The sequence below is a fragment of the Varroa jacobsoni genome, unplaced genomic scaffold, assembly GCF_002532875.2.
Source record: "Varroa jacobsoni isolate VJ856 unplaced genomic scaffold, vjacob_1.0 scaffold_1417, whole genome shotgun sequence".
Taxonomy (NCBI): domain Eukaryota; kingdom Metazoa; phylum Arthropoda; class Arachnida; order Mesostigmata; family Varroidae; genus Varroa; species Varroa jacobsoni.
Window position 1 is genome coordinate 293,712 of NW_019214319.1, and position 27,506 is coordinate 321,217.

At 42.0% G+C, this 27,506-nt stretch overlaps 2 protein-coding genes and 1 long non-coding RNA gene across 3 annotated transcripts in view; 2 read left to right on the forward strand and 1 right to left on the reverse strand.

The window, feature by feature from the left end:
• Positions 1–902, forward strand: part of LOC111269819 (uncharacterized) — a 12,092-nt gene extending 11,190 nt beyond the window's left edge. Inside the window, exon 8 of the mRNA XM_022849671.2 lies at positions 807–902. The gene's annotated coding sequence lies outside the window, so the exon portion shown is untranslated. The remainder of the gene's footprint in view (positions 1–806) is intronic.
• LOC111269818 (extracellular serine/threonine protein CG31145) overlaps positions 471–27,506 on the reverse strand; it is a 41,303-nt gene continuing 14,267 nt past the window's right edge. Inside the window, exons 3-10 of the mRNA XM_022849669.2 lie at positions 25,633–25,846; positions 24,849–25,009; positions 20,772–20,972; positions 18,892–18,984; positions 12,138–12,250; positions 3,570–3,723; positions 2,879–3,097; positions 471–2,470 (exon numbers count right to left, since the gene is read on the reverse strand). Coding sequence (XP_022705404.1) covers positions 2,182–2,470; positions 2,879–3,097; positions 3,570–3,723; positions 12,138–12,250; positions 18,892–18,984; positions 20,772–20,972; positions 24,849–25,009; positions 25,633–25,846 — 1,444 coding nt within the window. The 3' untranslated portion in view covers positions 471–2,181. The remainder of the gene's footprint in view (positions 2,471–2,878; positions 3,098–3,569; positions 3,724–12,137; positions 12,251–18,891; positions 18,985–20,771; positions 20,973–24,848; positions 25,010–25,632; positions 25,847–27,506) is intronic.
• LOC147752204 (uncharacterized) lies at positions 3,049–3,762 on the forward strand. Its single transcript, XR_015314700.1, has 2 exons — positions 3,049–3,138; positions 3,524–3,762. It is a non-coding gene; the product is annotated as an uncharacterized LOC147752204 (long non-coding RNA).

Genomic DNA, 27,506 nt, shown 5'->3' on the forward strand with positions numbered 1-27,506 from the left:
ATATGGCATAATTATGGTTTAACTAAAAAAAGAACATGTGTATAGGTATACAGGCATATATGTCATGCGAGCGCTCACATCGACAACTTGAACTGCTTGAACTTGACGATGGACATACAAGTTCAAGAACGAGGCTTCCTCGTTTTAGTTAGACTATTAGCTATAGGCCACCTTTTTTTTTCTTAACACAACCAAAACATATCCGCTTACGATGGCGCAGCGTAGAAAGCGTCTAAATGATTTTACGTGTAAGAGAATTTTTTTACAAAAAAAACAAGTAAATATTTTAGAGCAATAGAGACGGAACCACGAGCACACTCTGCGACGTTCCTAAGTGAAACGCTAAACACCGATGCTGCCGGTAAAATAAACGAGAATATAAAAGAGAACACAGTTCAAATGCAAACTATAAGTCATTAAAAATACTTACATACGCAACGTTTTGGCGCTCAGAAAAGCCACTCAGCTGATAAACATCAGATAATTTCAAATTATTATTATATTTATAATTACTGGTGCATTGTCTGCATTCGGCTAGACATAGCATCGGATGAATTAAAACATCTATACTAACTTTTCGGTTTTTTTTTGACTTACAAAAAAACGGTACATACGGTCCTGTACTCAAAATCAATCGGTCTTGTTACATAAAATAGAGCTATTTGCATTTTGATTCAACTTAACTTACCATTAGAAAGTTGAATTTCTATTTGAACAATGACTTAGTAGAACAGTAACAACTAACTGCCAGTGTCGTTCAATACAGTAATAACATGTTAATTTTGTCTTTTTGTTTTTGAGGGAAGGGCCACGTTATTCCGTGCCTAAATGACTCAACAAACCCCTGTACATGTACTCGGAGCAATGCGTGTGGTCTGATTAACGTGGCCGTGCTACCCAGGACATGACTTTGACTTAAGGTCGGTGGAGCTCGCATGAAATGTTTGTTAACGTATATTCCTCTAGCTCACGTCAAATACCAGCTTCGTTCATGGACGTGATAGAAGCAGCTATCTGTTTCGTTGAGATGTGTTTATACTGATTTTCATTTTTACATACACCAACTTCATTATATATAGGTGATTCTACTGACTCATCCTTATTTCAATTGTTACCCTAATCTGTGACTTTTCATGGAACAACTTTAGTACCTATATCTAGAAGCAGCTGATTGTGTTATAGGTCTTTTGAGCGGCGTTTCCATCATCAACATAGACTATACTCTTTGTAATCGTTGTTCTTATGAACTCTTTCGCCACATAGATCTGCATAATAACTCACTATCTGGAGCAATTAAGTAGACGCGGTCTTCATCGGTCAGTGGGTCCCGGCTGTCTCAAACTCTACGTTCACTATGATCATTCGCTATAACTGCTACTATTTGTCGTTGCTGATATGCGACCTGTTTGATATCATTGTGGCACATTACTATGCACGTTGCACGCAAGTCAATGCACAGCATGTCAAAGCTACCTCTGCCGGTTGGCCGGATCCTTATTGGCGGTTAGAACCGTCACTGTTGTGTAATTAGGGTAGGGTCGGTGAGGTCATCCATTGCACGGTGATTGTTTTGCCCACCTTTAGGCTTAGCTTGGTCAAAGCAACGGTTGCGCATTGCGCTCAGGCTCCGTTATCGAGAAGCTCGCTCTTCCTATTAACAACTAAGTTCCTTAATTATTTTTTGCGGCTTTTACGATTCTTGAACGGACGGAAAACGTGCTTTCGAATCACTGCTTCATATTGTCAACGGCTCATGCGACGTTAAATTTGCTTCTTCAAAGCTTCCTCTCTGTCCGTTTCGACGTAAACCGTATAGCGAAGCAACTAGAATATACAATGTATCGCTTATTTTGTTCCTATTTTGCCCCCAATCGACATAACGAGATGAAAACGTAGAAAACTGTATAAGATTCCTGTATGATAATATACAAAATTTTGTGGCAATGACAATATTCTTTTCTTAATTCTAAATAACAATCACAAAATTGAAACATTCGTCACATAATCAATCAGAGGTTCTGATTGAATTGCTCTATGTAAAGGTCCTGAACATGATGTGTGATCCGTTTGTTGAGCCATTTCGTTTCCACAGTGAAGTTAGGGATGATGGCAGGCGCTATTACAATGTATCGAGCTGGCCCTAAATCTGTGCCAGGTTGGAAATATGTCATAGCAGTAACTTCAGTAGAACTCATCGTATATGATGACCTCACTGAAGGATCGATTCCTAAGGCAAGTATCGACAACACCGAGAATCTTATGTACCCGCCGATCAAGCGCTTCGAGATGTCCATCGAGAAGTATTGGAGCGACGGCGTCCGAGGACATACTTTGCCGTAGCTTCTTGCTGAGTCGGTGTCCCGGCATCGTGACGAACCTTAACAGTGTCCGAAGCGTCGATTGCCGAATCAAACAACATTGGTACAGAGGAGCCAAAATGGACATCTCGTCGTAATTTGCTTTGCCGAACCTATAACATGTGCGGAAACACAAACAGAGATGCGTAACAAACGCGAACGTTGTATGTAATCTAGGTCATATTGGGTCGATGTGCTTTGGAAGAGACTGCGAATCGAGCCTTTTTAGTCTTTACGACATGTTACATATATCTGAATTTAGACAAAGACTAGCCTCGCTGGGTCTGGTCCTAATAGCCACTGTACTGATTGAACACTTAAACTACCCAAGTACCCATACTCATAAAAATATATGTGTCTTGTTTCTACGTGTGACTTGAACGTAGTCAAAAAAAAAATGCAATCTAATCTGCAAGATAACCGAATGTAAATGTTGTACAAAAGCAGTTCTTATTGTTATCGTTCTCGATGTCGACAATTGCGCGCCAAAATTTGATTTTCAGTCATCTATATATACATACCCCCGTCCATGGTCGAGGTGGACCGGGGCCGATTCGTTGCCGAACAGTTTAAACGTTTCATAGTGATGGCGATCCATGTTCCCTGTGAGGAAGTCGAGCACCGCCATGTCAGTCAGGTCGGCCAGCCGGCGTCCAGCGTTGTACGGAGGCGTCTCTTTGATCAACTCGCAGTAATCAGGATCGATCTCCCACGCGGCCTTTCGTCGCCGGTTGTACGACCTGCACAAACCAACCAGCAGTACATGGGGAGTATTAGAAAGGTGATGAACGTTAGGTTGAGGACGCTCGAAGGCGTTTAAGCTAAAATCAGTAAGGGTTATGAGACTAATACTATACGATTATTGGCTGGTTGATGGGATAAGTGCAGAATCTTTCCAATGCGTTTATGAACATATAAATAACAAGACAGTGGTCAGCATAACATTGACCATATGTATGAAAGTCATTCGTGAAAACCACTTAAAGTATGGAATGATTTACGATTATGATTATGACCTTTATACAGTTGACGAAGCCATTGTAATGCCAATATACATATGTAATAGGTGGCTTTTGTGCCCCGTTCTAGGACGCTACTGGAAAAAGTCGTAGGTATAGATTTCCGTATGTATAATACTAGTATAAAAATACTGTTACATGATGAAGTACGTTAGAAGATAGCGGAGAGGGACGAAGGACTGCCTGGTCATACCTTCTCCAGGGGTGTCTCCACGAGGTTCGTGGTGCAATGTCGGTTGAAGGCAGGAACGCTGCAAAGGAACCCTCCAGATCGTCTGGATGTCCGCAAATCGCGTGCGATGTATCACAGTAGTAGCTACAGTGACCACTGAAGCAAAGATTTTTAGCTAATAAATGCAAGAACAACAGTCAGCAGATCAATCGAAGCGTTAATTTTGTAAATATTCTACCGTCATTTCTTGATTAGGGAATAGTGGAAAGGACGTTGGCCGTCCTTAGATGGGTAATTATTATTGAAGGAAGGCAAAATGGAAATCAACAAATGATAATAATACCAATAATAATAATTTAGTACAATATTCACATTAACAAATTGAATACATACTGAAACGAAATAATGTATATATCAACCATGACAATTCTGCTAACCACAACTTACGCTACCAGAAAGTTCGATCAACTGTTTCTATGGCGCAATAGAAAAAAAAAAAGGTATGCCTTCTTGACCTAAAATCATCCCACGTCTCTAGCGGGATTGTCTCGTTAGTGACCTGCACGGCCGAATTTTGGTATGTCAGGCTAAGGCTTGTCCTATGAGACAGATTAAGCTTAGCGTTTCAAAAGATTTCAAGTGAATATTTACAAGATAGACACATAAATATGTGTATAGATATACTGTCTGTATAGATATTTTTTTTGTTTGAACATCAATAGTTTCAGGTAATTTATCAGGGTGTGAGTGCATCTAAAGCTAAATCGAGTCCGAAGAAAAAATAGCTTTATAGCATTGTTGGCCATAAGCAAGGGAACTATGCAAAACTGATTCCGTTTTCTATAGTAATAAGTACGAATTACATACATATGTTTATTTTGCCAATTGACAATAGGCTTTTGTTTCTGTATTTTGTCAATATCTCGTCCGGTTCTTTATGCAGTTGCCGAAACAGAATAAAAGAATACTACTGTCGTGATAAAAAAGTGTTTATACTAATAAAAAGAATAGTAATAGAAATACAATATTTGTCTTGTGCACTTACAAAGCAGCGTTGTTGATTCCAATATAAAATCAGCACTTTCCTTAGTAATCGTAGTAAACATAATTTACTCTTCCTTACTAATAGTTTTAAGGCTTATTTTTTTACAACACTAATATGCAAACTTTTTTAATAAGGGGTGTCCGGAAACTGAAACTCGGCTCACTAGCTACGCTGCATTGTCGGACATACTTGTGCCTTTATATACCTTTTTTCAAAGATCACTTCATGTAGATAGCTCCTTAATACCTGACTCTTCTTAATTGCTACAAAGATTTTGCAAGAAATTTAAAACCGTTAACATTATATTCAATCTGCGTAAGTTCTTATAAGTAGAATCCTTGACGTGGTTACCTTAAATACCCGAAATCTCTCCTCCGGTTTGTGATAGTGTTCAGGTGCCCCTTTCAGTTTCGCAGTCTGAATGAAAGTGTGGCCGCCGAGCATCGCACGATTGGGGAGCATGTCAAGAACAGATACTCTTTTTGATGTCTTTATTTTCGAACTGAGTCGGGATTGCTTAATTCATTCATAACTGGTCCATTCAAAAGTATGCCGTGGTCGACACCCTGAATGTCAGTAGGAAATACAGGGGACCCAGTGAAGTACAGGGTCCATCATCGAATGACGGATGGCTTTTCTACTTAAGATACACCGGCTAACAACAGAAGCCGCCTTAAAAAATATATATAACATCTACAACCGAGCAAGGAAATTTCGTAAAAATCACACGTAAACGTTGAACGTAATCTCGGCATTCTACTACAAGATGCAGAGCAGATCATAAAATTGAAAAAAAAATAATGTATTTTTATAAAAAGCCACATACTCGACCAATGGGGAGATTATTAAAAAAATAAATGGGGAGTCTATTAAAAATCAAATTGCAAATAGCGGTTCGCCACGAAGGAGTCAGTCAAGAAGGTTAAACACTGATAGGCGAGAGTCTATGCATTTTCTCAGGCTGCACTCGTAGAGCAGACGGCTTTCGTTGTCTGAGAGAGGCCACAAATCTTGACACAAAAGCATAGCTACTAAATGCAAGTCAAGTTAAAAAAGTCGAGAAAGGTCACTGTCGTATCAGGCAAACAACTGAACTAATTGATCACTGTATTTAATTTCATACTGTAGGTTTTTTTCACGAAGCTCCTATCTAGGAGACTGGTTACGATCTCGGTATCAGTGTTACCGCACCTGTACCAGATACATCTTCTAATTCGTTCTAAGCCAAGGCTTAACTACCTATGTGCATTATCATTGTTAATAACCCCCCTTATCGTTCCTCACTGTTATGACTAGGTATTAAACATTTTATTTTCAATGAACGGCTCACTTCAATCAGTACTGCCTTGCTCTCTCGTTGTCTGATCGTCTGAGCAACTACTGTCCTGTTGTTCGACCGGCCCCGATTTATTATCATGCCGTTGTGTTTGCTGCCGGTATCGTCATTGATTTCACTCCATCTGGGTTAATAATATCTGGAGAACGGGACAACATATCAACAACGTGGAACAACGTAACTGGCCTCAAGTTTTAACTCGTACGAAATGATCACAACAACAACTCCTGTTCGTATAGACAGTGAATCTTATCAGTTTTCTGTGTCTATAATCCAAATCATTCTGCACGTAGCTAATCTACAGCTGCTTGATTCAGGTTAAAAATTCATTTACTCTATCTAAAAGAGCAAATTTACCTACGCCAATATTTTGATCAAGACTTAAACTATTTCGCAGAAAATAGTCTAGATTTGTTAAAAAAAAAGAAAAAAAACAATGGTAGAAAGCGATCTGTTCAATAGAGTAGGCCTCATATTAATCGGCCCATAGCTAATTAACTATAGTTTGAAAACTCCAAGTATCACAAAACAATATGTCCTGACGAGAGGTTGGTCGATCGTTGACCTCGGCATTAATAACTTCTTAGAAAATGCTATTTTTCACTCAAATGTAGAATAGCATTCTGGAAAACTTACCATAGTGTCGGTATCATACGCTCGCATAAACTTAAGATATGATTTACGTTTATAAGGGCCGCTGCTTCGCATCTTATTAGAAGGTATTGACATGGACGCAATTTAAGAGTAAAACTGGAGAGGACCAGAAGTAGATATTAGGCGGGTTCTCAATTCATATAAAATGTCTGTAACGCATCGAGGAAACATGAACACTGATCCGTTTTAGACTTACTACTCGAGGAGTTCATAGAACAACCAGTAGTAGATTATCTGTCAAAGCTTTCTTCGCGTGACGGGCTGATTTTAACTGATCGGCTCAGCTCACTGCTACGCACCCTTGAATGTTTAGTAGATACGTCTACTCGGCGACTTCAATTCTGCATTTTGTCACCTAGGCGAAAGCAGAATCGCGTGAAACGGCCGATAACGACGAGTTAGCACAAAGGATCAGAGGCCAGATGGATCACTGAGGGGTTGCTTGTAGGCTTCCAGCACTGCCACTGCTGCTTATGGTCATTCGTTGGTAGAAAGACGTCATCAATCCACCAGGCCTCTAGAAGTGCCAAACGAGACCCAACAAAGAATCAGGGCTCTAGGACCAATTTAATCGCCTATTGGCCTGGATAGTTTTTCGTCTGCTGCTGTTCGTTATGCCTCTGCCGTTGTTACGGTACCTACAGCAGTAACACCCTTTACTGATATAATCCTGTTGAAGCTAGATTTTAGATTCACATCAGTGTCTACAGCAAACAGAAGGACCATGTATGGGCTCGCTCGTAGGTAGAAGCAACATGCGGAACGGTTAACGCTTTACCCAGTAATGGCTGTAGGCTAGCCACAAGCCCACAAATTAATCTCTCAAGGCAGTCATTATCTAGGAACGTTCAAGTCGGTTTTTGCATACAGAGATAGATTGAGTCAAATGCTCCACTCGTGCGAGTGGTTCATGCCACTTGTAGGGAGGTTTGGCAGGTAATCTGTCCATACAGGTGTTGATCCCGTAATCGTTTCGAAATCTTAGCATATGTACATATAAACAGTACGAAGACAAATGTGATTCGGCATAATTATGTGAATGATCCAAGCACGTTCCACGTTTCTGGGTTCAAATCATAATGTTTTACGGGTTGCAATTTTGCAACTTGCGGTTGCAAAAAGCAATTGTTTTTTTTTAGCCACCTCTTCGATCAACTAGTTCGTATGCTTCTCATTTGGGTTTACATATATTTCGTATGCATACATACATTTCTACCTGGACACGCATACAAACGCCGTTATGTGCGTCGTTATACATCTCTATCGCTTGAAAAAGTGTCGGCTAAATTAGCGGTGACAGAAACCGTTGCTAGACGCTTTCTTCGGTCAATTAAGCAAGGCAAGGCTTCTCAACAGTTCTATAGGCGAAGCCGTAATTCAATGAAGCTGTATGGGTGGCAATAAATCCAATTGTACAACTTCAAAGGGCTTTGTAAATCCGCGTTATTTGGGTTCTCCCCCTCCCCCCAAAAAAACCCCACCCACGACTTGCCTTTCGTAGTCACTTCGGAGTATAACGTGATTTATACGATATCCTCGCATTGTTCGCGAAAGGAAATCTGTTTTGAAGGTAGCACATTGAAAGTCATAATCAATCATTTAGTTTAAAAACTTTCATTTAAAAGTAAAATGATACTACTGTCCTACGCAAGTAGTTCCTCGCGACTTGAACATATCTAATTATAGATTTTCGTCTTATCGCAAAGGCTCAGTCTTCGAATCTATAATAACCAACTTGTCCATTGCATGCTGGAAAAAGTACAAAAAACCGATTCCAGCCGTGGCTTGTATCGCCAAGCCCCACCCGCAGCTATGTGATTACATCGAGTTGATGGCGATTTTCCGGACAGGAAATAATTAACAACGAGACAGCGACAATAACAGGACCTCTCACCGATTAACCCAAATTACTAGCGATTAGCAAGCAGCCCACATCGGCGCTGGAACACCCTGTGATTTTTCGCTGTGCTTAACATCAGGCCTTTATCGCAAGTTATGCGCGCAAAAATTTGATGAAAGGGTATAGAATTTGACGAACGTAAACACTCATTAGCCCTACCGGCGGTTTTATGTAGTGTGACCCGTTTATGAGTATATTATTGTAATGCTTAATTTCTGCGCCATTTGGATGGCCTTTGGTTCTAGAAGTTAGGCTTAAAATAGGAAATGCGGACTAATACAATGGACCGTGCTTCAGTGATCTCACAGAAGCGGGCGAACCATGTAAGCTTTGACAGGCTTGCATTATACAAGACACGAAGAGCGAAACGTTCAAGAGCGCTGAACGCGCTGCAATCGTAACTTGTTTAAAGGGATTGGTTAAACTGACAAATCAGGGGAATATTAGTGTACGGAAACAACAATTAATGAGCGACGAAAAGCATCGTGACGACCTGTAGATCTCCAAGGTTTACAGTAATCTATATACAGTCCCGCAGCCGGGCTAAATCTACGCGATTGAGTATTTCTTTTCAAATTAATTCAGTTAAATACGACTGCGTAGCTTTTCAGTTGATGATCTTTAACATGTGGTTGACAACAAAAATTCAACTTGTGTTCTGAAGATGACCACGTTACAGCCTGACCATACTACAATACTATATGGACCACTTTTTTCCTTTATCCACAAACGACCTGACAAAGTAGACGCCGCTTGCATGTTTATGGATTTGAAGGAAAGCCATGAATTGCGAATGTATCAGTGGTGCAAAGAAGATTAAACTTAGCCCAGTGTTGTGCCTAGGGGGAGTTACATCCAGAATAGGCCAGCCAGTTAACAATGGGTACACTAGCAAAGGGTCAAGCTAAGTCTTTAACCTAACGTGAGCCTGACGTGGGCTTGGCATAGCGACTTCTGTAGAAAGTAACCACTGGGGGCGCCACGTCAACGGAAGCTGCTGTAGCTGTCTAAAGAGATTCAGTAAAGAGAGGTAACGAAGGCAAATAGCGAAACATGCTGCGCAGCTAACTTGGAGGGATTTCGATAGAGTCCTATCCTTGGCGTCCTAAGAGGACCTAATAAGGATAAGCTTTGCTAAGGCTGCTCAGACAATCTTAAGCAATGTGGGGTTTATCATGAAGGCCTAAGAAGCGAGGTGCCGCCCTAAGAACCTTAAGGCCGACATCCCGCTAAAGGCCGCTTTTTGGCCGTTGACAAGACGCCTGGAGGACAGGTTGGCCCAATGACTTGCAGGCAGCGCTTGGCGTACAAACACGCCGGTTCCTTCTTACTACATTAGGTGTCCAGCAAAATTCCCCTTTCCACTCCTTTTCGTTCTCCTTCATGTATATCTCCGTCAGTCATTCGTAGAACAAAATCGGCCTCTATGGTGCTCTTTTGCGGGTATAATTCCTCAATAGCTACATCCCACATCTGCCTGGGCAGACTTTGCCGTGTATTCTTCTCCAGCCGCCGCATAACTTTGACAGAGTTTGCTTCGTATCTGATGGATGTAGTGATGAAATACTGATTTTATTAGACTGTATAGTCTTTGTGTAGATTTATAATGTCTTAAAGAGGACAAACAAGGCGGTAGAAGGGACTTGGAATGAAAACCGTTTGATCTAAAATGGAACATACCATGGAAACATATGTTTGATAAATAAAGCATGATGGCGACAGGGGGATAGGGGCTCTCCAGGCAAACAATAAATTGAACGCTGTTGGTCGCTCGATATATCTCATAGGGAATCGAAAGGAAGAGAGCTATTCCACTGTCGTTTCTAGCATTCTAGCAATATAGCCTTATTTGTTCTGCTTAGCCGATGCTACCCGTGGGCTCGGACCATCTAAATAAGAACAGAGCACTTCTTGTAGGCCAGCCTAACCCGTTTTGGTAGTCTTTATCCCCAACAGAAACAGCAACTATAGCTGTACCGTGACGCGAGAACTAAGCGGATCCACCAGCGTCCGCCCAATATCGTGGCATCCGTCACAGCATCTGTGGCGTGTACTTTGCTGGCGTGCTTACTGGTCGCATTTGGCAGTTTTACTGCCTAGCAACCATTGGCTAGCCAGCTAGCAGAATAACCAGCTTGTGTATTCCGTATAGCGAACCACAGCTTTCAGGAGCTCAAGGTTCGTGTGGGGTTACGTAATTCAGAACTGTCCCAGGTGTCCGACCAAGTTGCCTAAACCCGCTTAATCTAGCATTGCCTAACCTAACTCATTATCATTCGACTGCAAGAGAAATCGAAGAAAACGTTCAGCATTAAATGTAGCGAAAACTTCACTTCTGTCAATAAGAATATATGTAGCGATAAGACAATGGAAGCGTACGTGGCTTTACCGGCTGACAAATCATTGTGTCGTCTACACAGAAGTCCCGTTTGCGGGTTGCCTGGAGGATAACCTGTGATAATCTGGCTTTTGATTCGGTCCGACTGCTCCGGTATATCCGTCAGTGTGAGCCTTTGGTCGTATGTATACCTACACAACTTTATATTTTCTGCTGCTGCGATAGCAAGATTGTGTTCTATGTACAAAGTGTATACCAAAGGCTCACTGTATCTCCGACTAACTCTGGGAATTAGTCTGATCAGAGCACGCATGATGGGCACCGAAGGAATGCATGACCGCAGGTACCTAAATGGCTCTGACTAGAGGACAGCTTCCTTGGTGTTAAGAAATTAGTCGTGCGGGTGAAGGGACGTCTGAATGAAGGAAAACTTAGGCCAGAATATATGGCTACAGGATCTTATGTATGAAAAAAGTATAACTCATTGTTTCGACGCCACCTTTCGTGTGGAGTTGAATACCGCCGGATTGGGTTGGTTTCCCGACAACGACTCCGCTCATGGCTCATTTGGATGATAGATAATTAGGTAGATTGAAGAACGACCAGGAAATGCGCTCTACGAATCAAGTCTGTCAAGTACGATATTGCCTATTATAATTACTGCAATAAGCTTTGCTATTGGCACATGTGAAGTTGTATATGTTTTAGCCAACATGAGTAGTTGTATTTTAAGCGGTCAAAGACAATCTCTCTCTTCCCTTTTTTGCGTTCTAGGCAAAGGTGTTGGAAATCAAATCTCGAAGGCCAACGCCTTTGCTTTGTGTATCTCTGTGTAGATAAAAAAAAGTATCTCAATAAGATTTGACAATCATATTACATATATGGTTGTTATATCAAGTGGAAAGGTCACCGGATCTGATATTAATATTTACCAAGCGAACTACATACGCTGGGATGAATTATTACTTAATAACTGTTATATACTGGCGAGAAGAACAACTTTGATTTAGCATTATTCAGAAAGCTTTATAAAGAATAAAAACCGCCAGTTCGCATCAACCTTTTTCCTTAGTTGGCTATGTATGTGTAGTGCAAATTCGCGGTTATCTTTTAGTTCACGATCGGTCCATCAGCTTATCGATTGCTCAAGCTATACAACATTAAAATATATTTGTTACCTACTTACCCTATCTATTTTTAAACCCAGAATAAAAAAAACCATATATATATATATATATATATATATATATATATATATATATGCATCGCACGACAAATAATAATATTAGCGTTCATATCAATAATAAAGAACCAACCTGGTGAAACAAAGAACGTCTTGGCAAGATTCTGGTCAGCTAGTGCGTAAATTTCTGAGGTCATATTGAGCGTTCTTCCAGCGACGGGCGGTGCACGCCGGAAACCCAGCGCTCTGAAAACAATAACAATAAAATAGTCAAATGAACATAGACCACAACAGACTACAGTAACGCACAATTAAAAGGGGTTCGTTAAAACGCTGGCGTCAACCGGTACATTCCTATGACTTTAGGATGGGTAACCCATCAACGGCTACAGAACCCGAGGCAACGTCCGATGCCCTAGCCCCTTAAAGCCCTTCTTTCCATGCCCTGCCCGCATATATACATTTAGTTACAATTGCAGTACCGAATATGGTCATTATTCTTATCATGATGCTTGTGGTTGACTACAAAGTGTAGCTACGCCAAACGCGGGAAAATACGAAAAATAATTAAAACGGAACCTGGACGAGGCCGTGGACGGTGACTATTATGGACTGATCACTGACTTCTATCATCTACATGTATACACTTTCGAATGCGGACGATTCAACGCACAACCGGATACGACATAGCGCATTTTCGATGATGCCATGGTGCGTCGGGGGTCAGCAGCTAGTCCTAGTTGTTTGACGCTGTCACGATATCTGAGACAGGATATGAATAATGGGTGTCTACGTGAGCACGTCAGGTTGGTAGATAGCAACCACATAGGATGGGTAGAATGACAGTGGGGAAAGAAGCAAGCTATACTAAGCTAGGCGGAACAAGAGATGCAAACGCTTCGTACCAAGGGACAGACGAAGGCGATGAAGCGGATTGATTCAATTGTGTCAGTCACTACGATGATGGCAACGTTAGCGACCTGGAAAGCCGTCAGCTGAGGAAGAATGTTCTACGGCGCCCTAGCTCGATAAACCTACAGTAGTAGCATGGAGATTTACAACTGTTATAATGAACAATACGGCTCGTCTGGCAAAAGATGGAAAATACACTATTCGATTATTCAGAATCTTTTTCTGATCAAGTTATGATATGAGGGCACTTTCTCGATGTTCTGGACTAGACGTCAACACATGCAGGCGCCATGTCTGACTGAAAGTGGTTGGCAATAAATTGAATTTTCTGCGGGTTTATGCGTACAATATACAGTAAGTGTATGGCCCTAAAGACAAAGATGGGCTGAACTTCTCGTAGGCTGTAGGCTGTCGTATCCGTTTCAATGACTTTCATAGCCTTTATCAGCATTTGTTTCCTGGATCTTGCCAGTTTAAAAGGACAACATTTAAGAATTGTTTATTTCCTACTTCACACTACACTTCAACTACTTCAAGCAATCGGTACAACAACAAGTAATGACTCTTGCAGCACCCTTATAAGCTGTTATATGATAAATAGTGAAAAGCTTCTTTAATTACAACCACGATAGTAACATCCAGTATAGACCCCGTATTACATAATAGTAATAGTATAATTAACATAATAACAAGCATTATTATAAGTTTGTTAGGGGCAAAATGTGGCAAGCACGAAAAAGGCGCGCTGGTGTCGGGTTCGCTAAATAAACGATGACAAAACTAGTTACATAAACGTAACCAGCTAAGCATTGAATACGAAGGTCGTCGGTATATCCCTTCCCCTCTTCCCCCGTAGCTTGTGTACACCGACTGTTCGACTATACAACCTCTGCAATGTAACGAAAGAAGCATTGAGGCATAGAACAGTAAGTTGCCGTTGGAAAGGCTGTGAAGGTGGCGGCCACATCTAATATGAAATAAAGCTGTTAACCGTGTGCCGCGAGGTTGATGAGGGCCATCTGTTCTACCTGATAGTCTTCAGCAACTCCTATGGTCAGAACACCGGGAGAAGAGGTCATGCCTATGTCAGAGTATGCTTCACAAGAACATGGATAAAACTCAGCTGCTCCACAAACGATGAAATCATGTTAGATAATGTCCAAGATTAGTCCAACAGGTGGAATACAGATAGAAAGCGACAAAACGTAAATGGAAAAAAAAGCGAGGTTAAAAGGCCTTTTGGCTAGGTCCTGCCATCCTACGAAGTTTTCCTGCAACGTCTACATAGGTTCACCGCAATTAGACGTAATAGCGATGCTGTTACTAATAGCTTAGATAACAGTCTTCACAGGTGCTGGACACTGACTATATGAAATATTCGGTAACGCACGACATCACAATGGCACAAAAAGGTTGGCATATCTCTTGTAGCATGTAGCATGCCTTTGTCCAGCTCCTTAATATCGGCAGCAGTCTCTGTCGCTGTCGATTCCAACAGCGTGCTTCCTTAACCCAATGGTAAGTGCCATCAACAACGATCGATCGATCGATCGAACGGCGTCAACGTTCATGATATATTGCTGTGATGCCCTAGAACTTACTCGTTATTTCGTTAGTCAAATTGATAGCGATGGCAGAAATCTGTCTCATAGAATATAGATGATATTATATAATGGCAATATGGCGTGTCCTAATAGCTCCAGAGAAGGAAAAACGGCAAAGTCCAAAGGGCATATATGAATGTTGCCTAGCTGCAAGACTTCACGCGCGCATTGCCATCATGGCTTCCGTAGCGGGGTCGAAAGAAACTATAAAGAGACCGAATCTGCGAGGCACCCAAGAGTCTGCCGAAAACAAAAATATTTAACGCGAACATTTATAACTGCAATCACCATAGTAAAATTTATCACTGACGTTATAACAAATGGTTAGATAGGGCGGTGGTTTTCGGAAGTTACTGAACTCAACGAATCGCACGCCTCGGTCACGGTATACTCTTCTGTGAGCGGTATTATCCAGCGTGAAAGAGCATGAATGTAATGAAGCGTAGCATGTAACAGTGTACGGGTCTAGAAGCTAAGCCAGATCATATATTGGCTGTGTTTATATATACGCGTCAGTAGACTATAACGTCAGGTATTTTGCTGTCGCGCAGACGAAACCGTCCTTTACCTATCGCATGATATACTGATATCCACTACATCTCGACACTAGTCGACAATCGGCTACACTATAAACTGTAGAGGAGAACTGGCACTGGCTACGGAGGAAATTTCTGATATTCTATCCTTAGATTCAACAATTTCATTTGCTTTGACCGAACCAACTATTCTAGTAATTGAATGGTTTGATTTGCTTTTCGTAAAATTCGAAGTACAGAAACGTTTCGTAGCCACTCGCGTGGCTGCTCACTGTTACTTTTGCTGCTTTTTGCCCCTACTGAAGTGGCTCTGTGATGCGGTGCAGGCCCGCCACCGTCGCTCTCAGACCGTGAATGATCTCATGTATTGTATACATGTGTTCATATTTAAGAAAAATTGGTTAAGGCCAAGTGTTTTACGTGCGTTTGTCCTGCTTCAAGCCAGTGGTGTCGCTTGGTCCGAGAATCTTCCAGATATTGCGGAACGTTCAATGGTTGACTTGAATGAAAGTCGAGGGGTGAACTAACCACTGCAATACCTTTCATCGTTATCGATTATGTCATTGAAAAAAAAAGAAAGGTTTTTTTCGTCGAGGATCTAAACGATGAACTCATAGAGGCTACCAGCCTCTGGCCCAGTGCTCATTGTCAATTTGATACGTTGCCACGGCCATACGGGAAAAGGTACGCACATGCACAAGGACACCGATGCGACGTATGCATTGTGTGAAAAGGACTATGATACACAAAATATACAAGAGTCCATGCTCAAAAGAGGACAGTACGGTTGTATTTCGACCCATGACTAACACGCTATGCGATCTGCGTTTCCGGTAGCGGAAAAATAGAAACGAAAATGATCGAAATCCATTATTAGGGGGTATGAGCGCTATTTGAGTTCCGATAATTAATAAAAGCCATTGGAAAGAGACATTGCACATTTTCCTAGGTCGTTTTTCAATACGAGCATTAGGAATAGTGTAAGCATTTCTCAGTCATCACTTTTATTCAGTGCCCACTATCGACAGCACTATACTCATTTAGTAAGCAACGTAATAGAACACATAACAAATAATCTTACTGCCTAAGGCGACGTTCGGACGATAGGAATTGACCTTTGGCCTTTAGTCCTTACACCGGCTAATTAGCTTCATACTAACCTTGCAACAACAGAACAGGGCTACATAAAACTGATATATCTAAAAATATGGTGCACACAGCGACGAGTATTGGCCCCTATATCAAGGCTCATTAGCTATTAGTGCTATCACACGTGAACGTGAAGCCTTACTCGCCCTATCTCTCTTGTCCTGCCTCGCTTCCTTATATCGCTCTGCTTTTGACTCTGTTCAGGACACTTATTTGCTTGCTCAATGCAGGTGTACCAAAAATTACCGCTGCAACCGCTATCGACAACAAGTAGGAAAGCTTTTGCTATTCGCGTCATCTTCCAGGGGCAATCAGATTACACTAGCTTGCCCGTAAATCTACTACACCTTCTGCTGCTGTGATACGCCGTCCTTTCGTTAGATGATTGACCGGATGTCGTCGGAGAAAGCTGAGATCCATTCGCATGTAATCAAGTTTGTCGCCCAGCCTAATTGGTTCGTGTAAACACAAATCTGAATTTCTTTTCTGGAAATTATCCGATCTTTGCTGCACCATTATTATCAGCACCACTGCCGAACTACAGGTTACATAGTGCCGCTGCAATTTTATGCGGCTCTAATGGGAAACCCTACAAGTACGTGTCTCGAGGACGGCTCAGACAAGAATGAAGGCGATGATCGGACAAACGGACGAAGCCAAGCGATGCCAAAGGGCACAAAATGGCTCTGAATCGTACGTGCTTGGGCATAGTATTTATTAAATTAGGTACATAGTACATGGCATATTATAGTTAAATCTGGAGTATGTAAACATTCCGTCTATATTGTTGTATCATAGGTTTTGGGCGGTAGCCGATGGGCGGGTTCCGTCGAGGCGACCCGCGAGAATCATATCATCGATTTTTTGTTTTAGTTTTAACATCTATCAAGACCGGTACACACGATTGACCCTGATAAACTGTATTGTATTATGGGCACGCGAAACGTGAGTTCGAAGGAGACTATGCGGACGCACTTTGTAACAGATATCATTTTCTATCATATCAGAAAGCAATTTCTGCTGTTTACCGCTGTTTTTCGGTCTCCTGTGAAAGATGGTCATTTGTCGAAAAAGGCGCGCGCTAGACTTTCGCTAGCGAAGAAGCGCAGTATTTTTTTTGGGGGTTTGGCTAAAAGGCCCGTAACATCCATAACAATTAGTGATTTTTCAGACCAGATCAGACACGTCAGAGCTACATATGAATATATACAAACGTGCGAGATTGTATCGGGCAAACCATAGGCGATTACAAAGATAGTAGCTTCCAGCTTTGACTAGATTACTTATGACATGTACAGCTTGTGTTTTTCAGCCAGAATAGTAGTGACAGCTTATCTTATCAACAAGGCCGAAAAGCAGCAACAGCGAAACTGGAACTTTTATGAGGCGGTTATTTATCCATTGGATGTCGTACATTGCTAGAGACTTATAAGACCTTCATACTGGATTCATTCTGTTGAAATCCTCGGACTTCTAACGTGAAGTACTAAAACATACAACTGCCATAACAATGAGGAACTAGAGAAAACTTCTGATGAGGTGCCGACATCCGACTTGTACATAAGTAAGGCGTACAGTTAGGAACATAATAGAAGTCAGGATAATGATACATCTGCATTGACAAGCGTGCATAGTAAAAAAAAGATAAGATTTGATGTATGGCAAACCTGTATGCCTGGCACTCTATGATATACAATAACGGAAATAGATTATTTATAATGAATGGTGATAAATATAATTTACCAATAAAAGTACGGCTAATATGGTATGCTAGGGGTAGATTTTTTTGATGGGCCTAATATGATACGCGATGTCTGCTGATGCCCAGATCCACGACGAGTCTCGTCTACTAGGGCCATTTCGCCCGTAGAAAAAGTATATTATAGACAAGTACAAGAGTGTAATTAGGGTATTATTTCGTGATATTTCGACAATACTTTAAGCAGCTTTCCGCATTAAGCAGAGCCTCAAAATTAAAAAATTGCAGCATGTATAAATTAGCTGAGGGACCAATAGTTGCTATTTCTGACCACTGTCAATTGCTGGCCTGACGGGACATCTTTGTAACGTTCTCTTTTCTCTTATAATATTGCTGGTCGAGCGGGAAATTAACCTGTTCAATTTTGGCGTGCTCAAAAAGCGGCTGATACCAGTATGATCAATAGATACAAAGAAAATAGGGATAATTTGCCCCCTGGATTAGAATTAGCATTACAAATGTGTGAAATGTGAAACAATTTTTCTATAGCTCAAAAGGCTTCTTTGCTTTAGTTGTTTTATTTATATCTCGTGGTGTATATGCAACTTATTACTTTAGCAATCAGTTAACTGGTCTAGCAGCCCGCTGGGTCGCACCTCTCAGTCAAACCCAAAGTATTCAATGCTCAACAATAAACGTATCATTTTATATTTCCTTGAAGCGGAATTAGAATATTGTGATACAATGGCAGCTCAGTTTAAACAGTTCTCAGTATGGCGTCACGAGCATTATAGAGTTAAGCACAACTGATCTAAATGCGAACAGACGAGAGGGTCAAAACAATAAGCAAAATCTGATAAACTGCAATGCAACTAGTGCCAATTTGTCTGTTCGGTTACCTTGTTTCACCTTGTACACCTACAATTATTGAATTATCATTCTATCTTTCAAATAAGGCACCAGGTAGTTAACCACTAGATAGTTTACCTGTCCAAGTGATACGTTGCGATCTCAGCGTTGTGACGCTCGTAGTCAACGAAATAGAAGTGATTCGGCTCCGTCTCCTTGTCCCGCGGGAACCTGCAGGAAAACAGGTCGACAAAGAGAAAAACAATGACAGCAACACTCGTTGATTGATTAGTTATTAGATAATGTACCGTTTGCTTTCAGGTTTTAATATTCCGCGACTGGGGCGCGTAACCAAATAGCAGTTTGCAGAGGTAATCTACTTTCAGGCATTTGCAACACGACTAGAGTACCAAGACAAAACTGTATAGTGTTTTACATTTTTAGTATAGTAGTATAGAGATTTGCATACAAGTCCTTTCAGCATATTCTTCGTTTTACCGCTATGCATGCTCTCGTCCGCACACAGTAACTATCCGCGTTTAGTCAGAAATCCCTGCAACTTCGCTGCGGAACTTCACCGCCGACAGCTCTGCCGCCACGCCGCCGTCACTACAAGCTCTATCAAGGCACCCGTATACATTACTGAATCTTTCGTGGTCTTAGAATTTCGTCGCTGTCTGCTACCATATCGGCATACCGAACTTCCATGTCTCCCTAGGTTTATTTTGAAATTTCGCGGGTCAGACAGTAGCTTTGCTATTTAGCTCCCTGTCCTCATTACTCCTTACCACTTAACCCCCTCTAAGTAAACTGCACATATGTACACTCATATTCACCTAATAAGTAGTGACTTAGTCGCATTATAACTGGATGCAGGCAAAAGAATCTTCATGCTGCTTTTCCGCTGGGGTGTCTTTGCATTGTGTTCGGGAACGTAAACATCCTAAATAATTTTAGGATACATAACGAAACTACTACCCTGCCGTCGCCTGGTTTCAACGTCTTTAGCTCTCGTTTCGTATGTCCCACGTTGTTGACATGTCCCATCTGGACCCGACATAAAACTTCTGCTCACACGGTTGGCGGGGCGAATATCAGTTTCTAAAAAAACCCGTACTAAATTTTGTCTTTTTGGATGAGTGCAGAGGCAGTGGTACGAAGACAGTCCTATTATTATGGTCTGCCTCAGAGATCGGGTAATCGGGTAACTGCTCGGTTACCCAAAAGTCGCATTCGGAGAAAACTGATCCAAGAACGATGACCCGCAGTCCAAATTTTTGGGGGATTACTCCATGGATATTCATAATTACGCACCACATACGTTGAAGTTTGCGAGGTAGTCAGAGGGTGTATATAAGATGGAGATTTTTATCTGACAATAGCCGTGTGAGCTAAATCGAAAGCTCTGTTGTCTAACTCCCGCCGTTTACCTTCGTTTCGGCAAACCAGATACGAACTGCACTACCCTAATCGATAAAAAGTTTATTTTAACTTAAAGGCTGGACGTCATTGTCCTTTATTTTAAGGACAATGACGTCCAGCCTTTGAAATACTGAATTTCGCTCAGGAATGAACGGCTGAGGTGGCCAGAAATATATCCATGTCACACGTTTAAGTGCAGCCGGCGTCGTGAGAGGTTGGCAAGCTGTACCTAATATATATAAGGTGGAACAAAGTCTCTTGACAGTTTAAGAGCTTTTATTTTGTGTTTATATATATATTCTTAATATGTGCCTTTACCTTTTGAAATCCGTATGCAATAAAACCGCCAGCGGTTACATAACTTCTGAAACGATGACCAGTTTCATTCAGTTACAATGACTAGGCATTTTAGATCAGCTGACTTAATAGGCTGAGATTCACATTAGAATATCTAGCATTTGGCGGCATCGTACCCGAGGTGCTTTCACTACAAATTACATTCATTTGCGAAACATTATAATAAATTTTGTTGTGAGTCTAACGGGATGAATGGCTGTCGACTTACTAGGTTCAGGATGCCGTGACCTAAGACTTACCTCATGGGCTTGAAGAGCGCCTGGCCCCCATTTTCATAATCGATAATTAGCTTGAGCTGGGTTCCTCCTTCCTTTTGGACGACTCGCACGATTTCTAAGCGGGCCATGTCACGAATCAACTCGTCAATGATGGCCGAGTCAGCTGGGTACAGCTCGTCCTGCGAGATCGCCGCTTGAAACCGCTCAAAGGTCGTCAGGTTCCTGTAAACGACATGAAAGTCACGACATGTTACGAAACGGCACCTCATCCAAAGTATATTAATCATATTTTGTTTTTAGTAGCACATAAGGTCAGCTTAGATCGAAGCAATGAGTACTCATCGTACTATTCTGTGAGCGTACTTTTATATGGGTAGATGCACAATCGGATTGTTTGGCCTCGTTGAGCTATATGATCACTCCCTTCTATTAACTAGTATTTTTCTGGTTGGTTTTATTGCTAATGAAAAGCTAAGTTTCGTTTGTAATGTCTGTTCTAAAGGCGCCCATAATTAGCAGCGACATACTAATCGAAGAGGAACTTGCCGCAATAAATGGAACGGATATTATAGAAGCAGGAGGTCAAAGGCGTATTGCTTTATGCTGGGAGACCTGGACGGGCCACAAAATCCTGTAGAGGCTACTTGCGACCCTGCGACGCTGTCACTGGCCCAGGAATACCTAAATGGTCTTTTTCTATTAGATACTTCATAGATAGTTTGGCGGTAAATAAAGCCCTGCTCTGATTTTATTGTAGTTGGAATATAGCTGACACTCGCATGCTGAATGAATATTGAATCGCGTGGCATTTTTGTTGTTGATTTATATAAGGCCGTTGTTTATGTTGGATCGGTTTCGTAGGTTAATATGCCCACTAAGCTATATATGTTGCTAATGATAGCAAGGGATAAATATTAGAGGAAGGGTTATATCGGATAAACCGTTGAGAAACTGACTAGCAACGTGCTGGATCTTCACAGCAATGTAGAAACAGTTTTAACCAAACTTCGTGCTATTTTTACCCTCGAACTCTCGTTAGTGTAGTTTTTTTTTGTCTGTTTTGTCTATACAGCACGAGCTGATGTTAGAATATTGGCAAGATGTCGATGCCACGGAAAGTTATGCATATTACGGTACGACTATGAAGTTTATCACTATCAGGGACCAGCGAAGCGACCAAGCCGTCCCAATATCTTTTTGCCCGTTGGACATTTACCGGAAAAGCGTTTGACGATGCTATAAGGCTTCAGCAGTTTTTGCCATCAGTATTTGCCAAAAAAAAGTAGAATGTTCCAATTTAATAGGTCCCTTATAGCACACATAGAAAGGCTATATTTACGTACAGAGCAATCTGAATGAATTTTTTGGTATTTTTCCAGTGTTGTTGAGCGCTGGTTTTGATCTACCAGGTTACACTTGCCAAACTAAGCACTAGCAGCTTAATGAATGTTAGCTGTTCGTAATTATGTGCCTAAACTAGGTAGACCTCTTTTAGAGGCTTATTTTTTTTGTTACGTCTGTTCCGTAAGGCTCAGAAACGTGTGTTGATAGAGTAACAATACATATCCCTCTACGTTCAAAGTCTACGCGCAGAGCTGGCTTTAATATTCAGAAGCTTAACTAGTTTCCAAATTAAATTAGTATTAAGTTAAATTGGCGTTCCCTAGGGCTCAGCTGTACACATTTGCTTTGCACGAATCACAAAGAGGCAGAAATTAGCTTCCTTTAATGTATGGATTTCCTTTTTAGCATTCACACTCTGATTCATGCCTGTCACCTTGTAAAGGTCCTACTAGTTCTGCATTTAATTGAGTTGAATATGGCAACTGCTCTCGCAGGCGGTTGACGCTCATTTAGTAACTGCAAGCCAATTTAATCTCTTTTTACCATTCAACCGTATGTACTATTATATAGGGCTTCCCTCACAAGCAAGAAAGCACAAAATGAAGGCGAAGTGAGCTTTTAGTCAAACTGAACAAGTCAATCATTCGCGTAACCATGTTGCCCGTTTAAATTTGACAACAGAATTTGTTATTAACTGATGGCCGCCGCGACACGAGCTAAATTTTCTCAGACGCTCAAGTCAGGTTAGAATGGCGTATGTTGGTGCCTGGGGGAGGGGTAGCTAGGCTTGTGGCCTGAACCTAGGCTTAAAGAATCGAGGAAGGACTTAATGGCTGTTACAAAGAATTGCCCAATATACCTTTAGGTTTGGCAAGCAGCGAACGGTCCTGCCAGACTGTCACGTACCCAGTCCGGGTCTAAATCGCTGGTAGTTCTGCCATACGTGTATGGCCCTGGTTTTGGATCGCGTCCGACCCCACTGTAAGCCGTCGTCGCTGGTTGGCAAAACTAACAACGAATCCTCCCGTCGATAATAACAACAACGATGGTAACATCACACCAACAACTTCACGATTAGTAACTGCGAATGAGGGCCATGGAACTGAAGTAAGATTGAACGCCATTAAATTGGGTTTAAAATCCAGTGTTACAGTATCAAGTATAACTTTCAAATAAGCTAATTGCTAGTGCTTGCCAAAAACCGTGTTCTCCTTCGTATCTCTTGACAACAAACAGGGCATCTCAGTTGAAATGGTTGGATAGGAGTTTTTGGGCACCGTGGCCGACGGTGTTCCCACGCTGCTAGTAGATACGGACTGCACAAGCCGAAAAGTGGCATTAGAGAAGAAACCAGGGCTCACGGTTTTTTCTGACAAAGGGACAGACGGGGGCGGCAAACCGGCAGAGTCTCGTAGCAGTTCCCTATGCATGCGAGAGCTCCCCGCTGTGCTAGCGACCGGTTTTGCTTCACAGAATTCTATGGATCGCAGGAGCCCTACACTGCTATTAAGAACGCGAATGAGAACCTGCGAATGGCAATGCAACGGATGACACCGTAATCTGGGTGTGTCTTGTTACTCCTCAGGGAGACATCGAAAAGAAGCCACTGCTGTAGAATGTTACTCGCAACAGAAGTACGTTAGCTCCAACAGCAGTAAGAGGCGAGCAGCCCTCGGAAAAGATGCTGGGGAAGCTGGTCTATAAGCGAAGCACAATTCTCATTGTTGAATGATATGGGGCTCGTGGAAACCCCCCACAATCCCATTTGGCATTTGCCGTAATGTAAAAAAGGCCGGTAAACGTTGCCGGGAGAGCGTTGATGAACTACAAAGACGAAGATGCGGACAAAAGTGACAACTGCTGCCCGGTGGCGACGGAGGTGCGAAGTATTTTACCATTTCAAAATCGATAATCTTCATAAGGCGGATTCAGAAAGAGGCGGTAGCCATGACGTATCAATAAGCACGAAGCTAATGTGGTTTCCGATACGTTGGATTTTGCGTAGTACATAGTGTGCTATCCGATTTGAGCGTATTCAATTATTGTCATATCTTCTGAACGACTTTTCTTATCTTTATATGCAATATGACGTCGTTCAGTCCAATACAAACATTTTGTAAGGTAAGTTTCTGTGCGGTCAGATTGTTCTCTTATCTTCTGCAGACGAGAATTTAGATAATTACAGAGCCACTCAAAACATGATTCTTTCTACCGCCGCTCCTGGCGTTTAAAACCAACTTTTTAAAAAGAAACGAAATTCAAAAGTCTTAATTACCAAAAAAAGACTGTCCATAGCAGACAGATGTCGTTTTCGGTTAGCGCCTGTCTTGCGTGTACGGCCGTTTTGGTTTCGTAGAACCTTATCATTGTAGTTTGATAACCAGCCACAGATACAAGAATAGCGGTTTTCCACATATTGAAGGCTGTACCCTCATACTTCACTGGCTGCAACTTACTCAGATGCCACTATCACTAGCCATTACCAGAATCAACAAATAGATACAAAGAAACTATCTGGCTGAATCATCAACGATAGCAATGAATAATTATTATAGAGTGTCTAATTGATTGATGGTCGATACTCGTAAATATGTGAAAAGTTGTTGGTCATCATTGAATGGATTCGGAAGACTATTTAATGAAGGCATCTAGCCCGCGCGAACATGCTTGTGTTCCCAAAGCAATTGTAACTATCGAACCATGTGTACATGTCTCTATGCTAATAACAATTAACTATTGTTATTCAATACTCACCCATCAAACTCGACGTTGTTGAGGTCCATGACGGTAGGATTCGAGTGAGTCCTCTTGATCCAGCGCATGATCAGGGCCTTATCTTTGACTGCGTCAACGGCTATCCGGTTGTCGATAAGCGCCTGTAAATTTCTGTACGTCTCTTTCATTTCGGACGTCACCTAGAAATCGTGAATATACGGTAAGTTGTGCATAACTAGTGACCAGATGGTCAGCAGGTTGAAAGTATTAGTACAATACACGTCTTTTTTGGTGTCTTACGAAGGCCTATTAGCATGACACAGGCAAGCTGGTTATAATAGAAAAAAACATCATAGCCTGCTTCACCCCCTTTAAACTGTTATTTCTTCTGCTATTACAACTACTTTTACTAGGCCTATTGGGACTACAGCGTGGCGAATGAGCCTGCCAACATCTTTACTCTACCTTTGCCCTTGCACCGTGTCGTAAGCCATTGCGGGCTGTAGCGGATAGAGCATTTTAACCGCCATAAAAATTCTCTTATTATCAGCCCTTTCTACCAGAAAACCAGTGTACCACTAAGGTTCGGTATTTTTCTTTAGCGCATTAAGACGAACGAATCTGAAAGTCAAAAGCAGTAAGAAGTTGGCTGTTTCATCCTCCATTGCTGAGTCTCAGTCATCGTCAGGGTCGGGACAAGCTACTACTCACTTGGAGAGCTTGCAAGAGTAAAAAGGAAAGAGGCCAGTAAACTAGCTGTACGGATAATGATGAACGAATCTAGGTCAAAAAAAGAGTCTGCATAAAAGGAAGGATCATTTACCTTGAGGCTTCGAGACTTAGGCTTCTTTGTTAGGGTGTCACCGTTGTCAGATGATGCTGCTTTTTTTTTTTTATTCTTCAATGAGGGGCTGCCCGCAAGCTTTCGTCCAGCTGGAGCAACCGGTGCTGACCCAGGATCCTGGTACAGCTGGTTGACGTCATCGCCATACCGGTAGACAACATGCGCTCCTAATATTGGAAGGTTTCCACTTGAACTATAATAGAAAGTTGCAAAAAAGGAATACATAGACGCATAGATTTATTTGTGTGTGCAGACGGTATCTGAGCAAATGCACCGATGTGCATCGAAACCCATGTATTTCGTCTACGATAATGAAAAAGCAGAGTGTTTCTTTTTGCAACACAGGCTATAAACATGTTTTGACAACAAAATTCCAGAGATGGTCCTGCCAGTTGTGACGATCGTGTCAACTAAGTTTAAATGCCAAAAACTAGTGCCGGAGGAGTTGCCAAAGAACGGCTTTGACGGATATGTAATATGGTTTCCATGCTCACTTAAAAGAAAGAGATGTATGGAAGCATACAACTTAGTGTTGCTCATCAATCGCAGCATTTGTGCACCTATTCTTAGGATTTGAATAATCTTAAGCAGCTCAAGTTTCGCTTACTGTTTCGTCGGAAACAGCAGAACCCTTGGTTGCGTCATGATGGTCGCGTAATCAGATCGAACTGGTGGACAACGACCTTGTTTCGGCCTATACATGCGCCTCCAACAGGTGAAGGATCGAAGCTACAATTCGTTTAGCCCACTTGCGGCTGCTACATTTCAGTGCTGAGCTTTCAACAGTGGCCGCAAGGTACGGATCACGTTTGCAAAATAGAGCATTGCCTGCGGACCCATGCCTATGTGACTATAAATAGAACCTTGTGATGATCCCCGCATAAGTACTCCATGACGGGATCACACTGCTCGATCACCCAAAGCTGCCTTGTGCCTTTACCTCTCCCTTTGTACTGAGGTAGCGCTCGGAGCGCCCACTTATCTGATACATGTAGCAGCGGTACAGCAAGTTAACCACTTATTGCCAGTCGGTTGATGCCAAATGCACAGGCTCAGACGCTAGACGTTCAGCACTCGAGTGGCTATTGCCAGTTCAGCTTAGCACCTTGATGAGCCATATAGAAAATAGCCTGTTGAAGGTTTGTTGGCCGTCTTCAGCCCTACTTGGGCCACCAGAGTATAGACAGACAACTCGGGAATGGAGTGGATGCCAGTGACGTAATCGCTGACAAGGGATCGTCGCGTTACCACCTCTATGGCTTAACGCACTTATTCGTCGCAAAGAGATGCAGCGTCACTCACCGGTACGCGTAAGTCTCGATTAATATGCCTATGTGGTAATATGTGACGCATGGTTGCACGCTTGCGACATGATATCGTATTTAAAATCCTATGCCTAAGAGACTCCGAGGCCGGTCTGCCACCTTTGTCCACTTGCGGCAATTACCAGCGCTCGTCAGAGTTAGCTGCATAGATTTCCATTTCATTCTTGAACTAACATTCTTGTATACCTGTAGTGCAGTAGAGCGAAGCGAAGTCACCAAACAAACTAGAAATCAGCGCATCCGTTATGCTGCCTCCCTTGGCTTATGTCGGTCTGCCAGTTTAGGCCATCGTTTTCTCGTCCTGAGCGGCAGGTTTTGCTCGCAGATCTGACTTCTGGCAGTTGAGGCGTGACAGGGCTAGAGCTGAGCCAAAATAGAGTAATGCACTGTAGCATCTAAAGCACGTGACATGATTATCAAATACGGCGGCTTAGACCGACAATACACTGGCGTATATGGCAAAACTAGCACCGTTTAAAAACAGGGAAGAGCTCGGGGTTTACGACGTCGATTAAAGCTTCTAAGCGA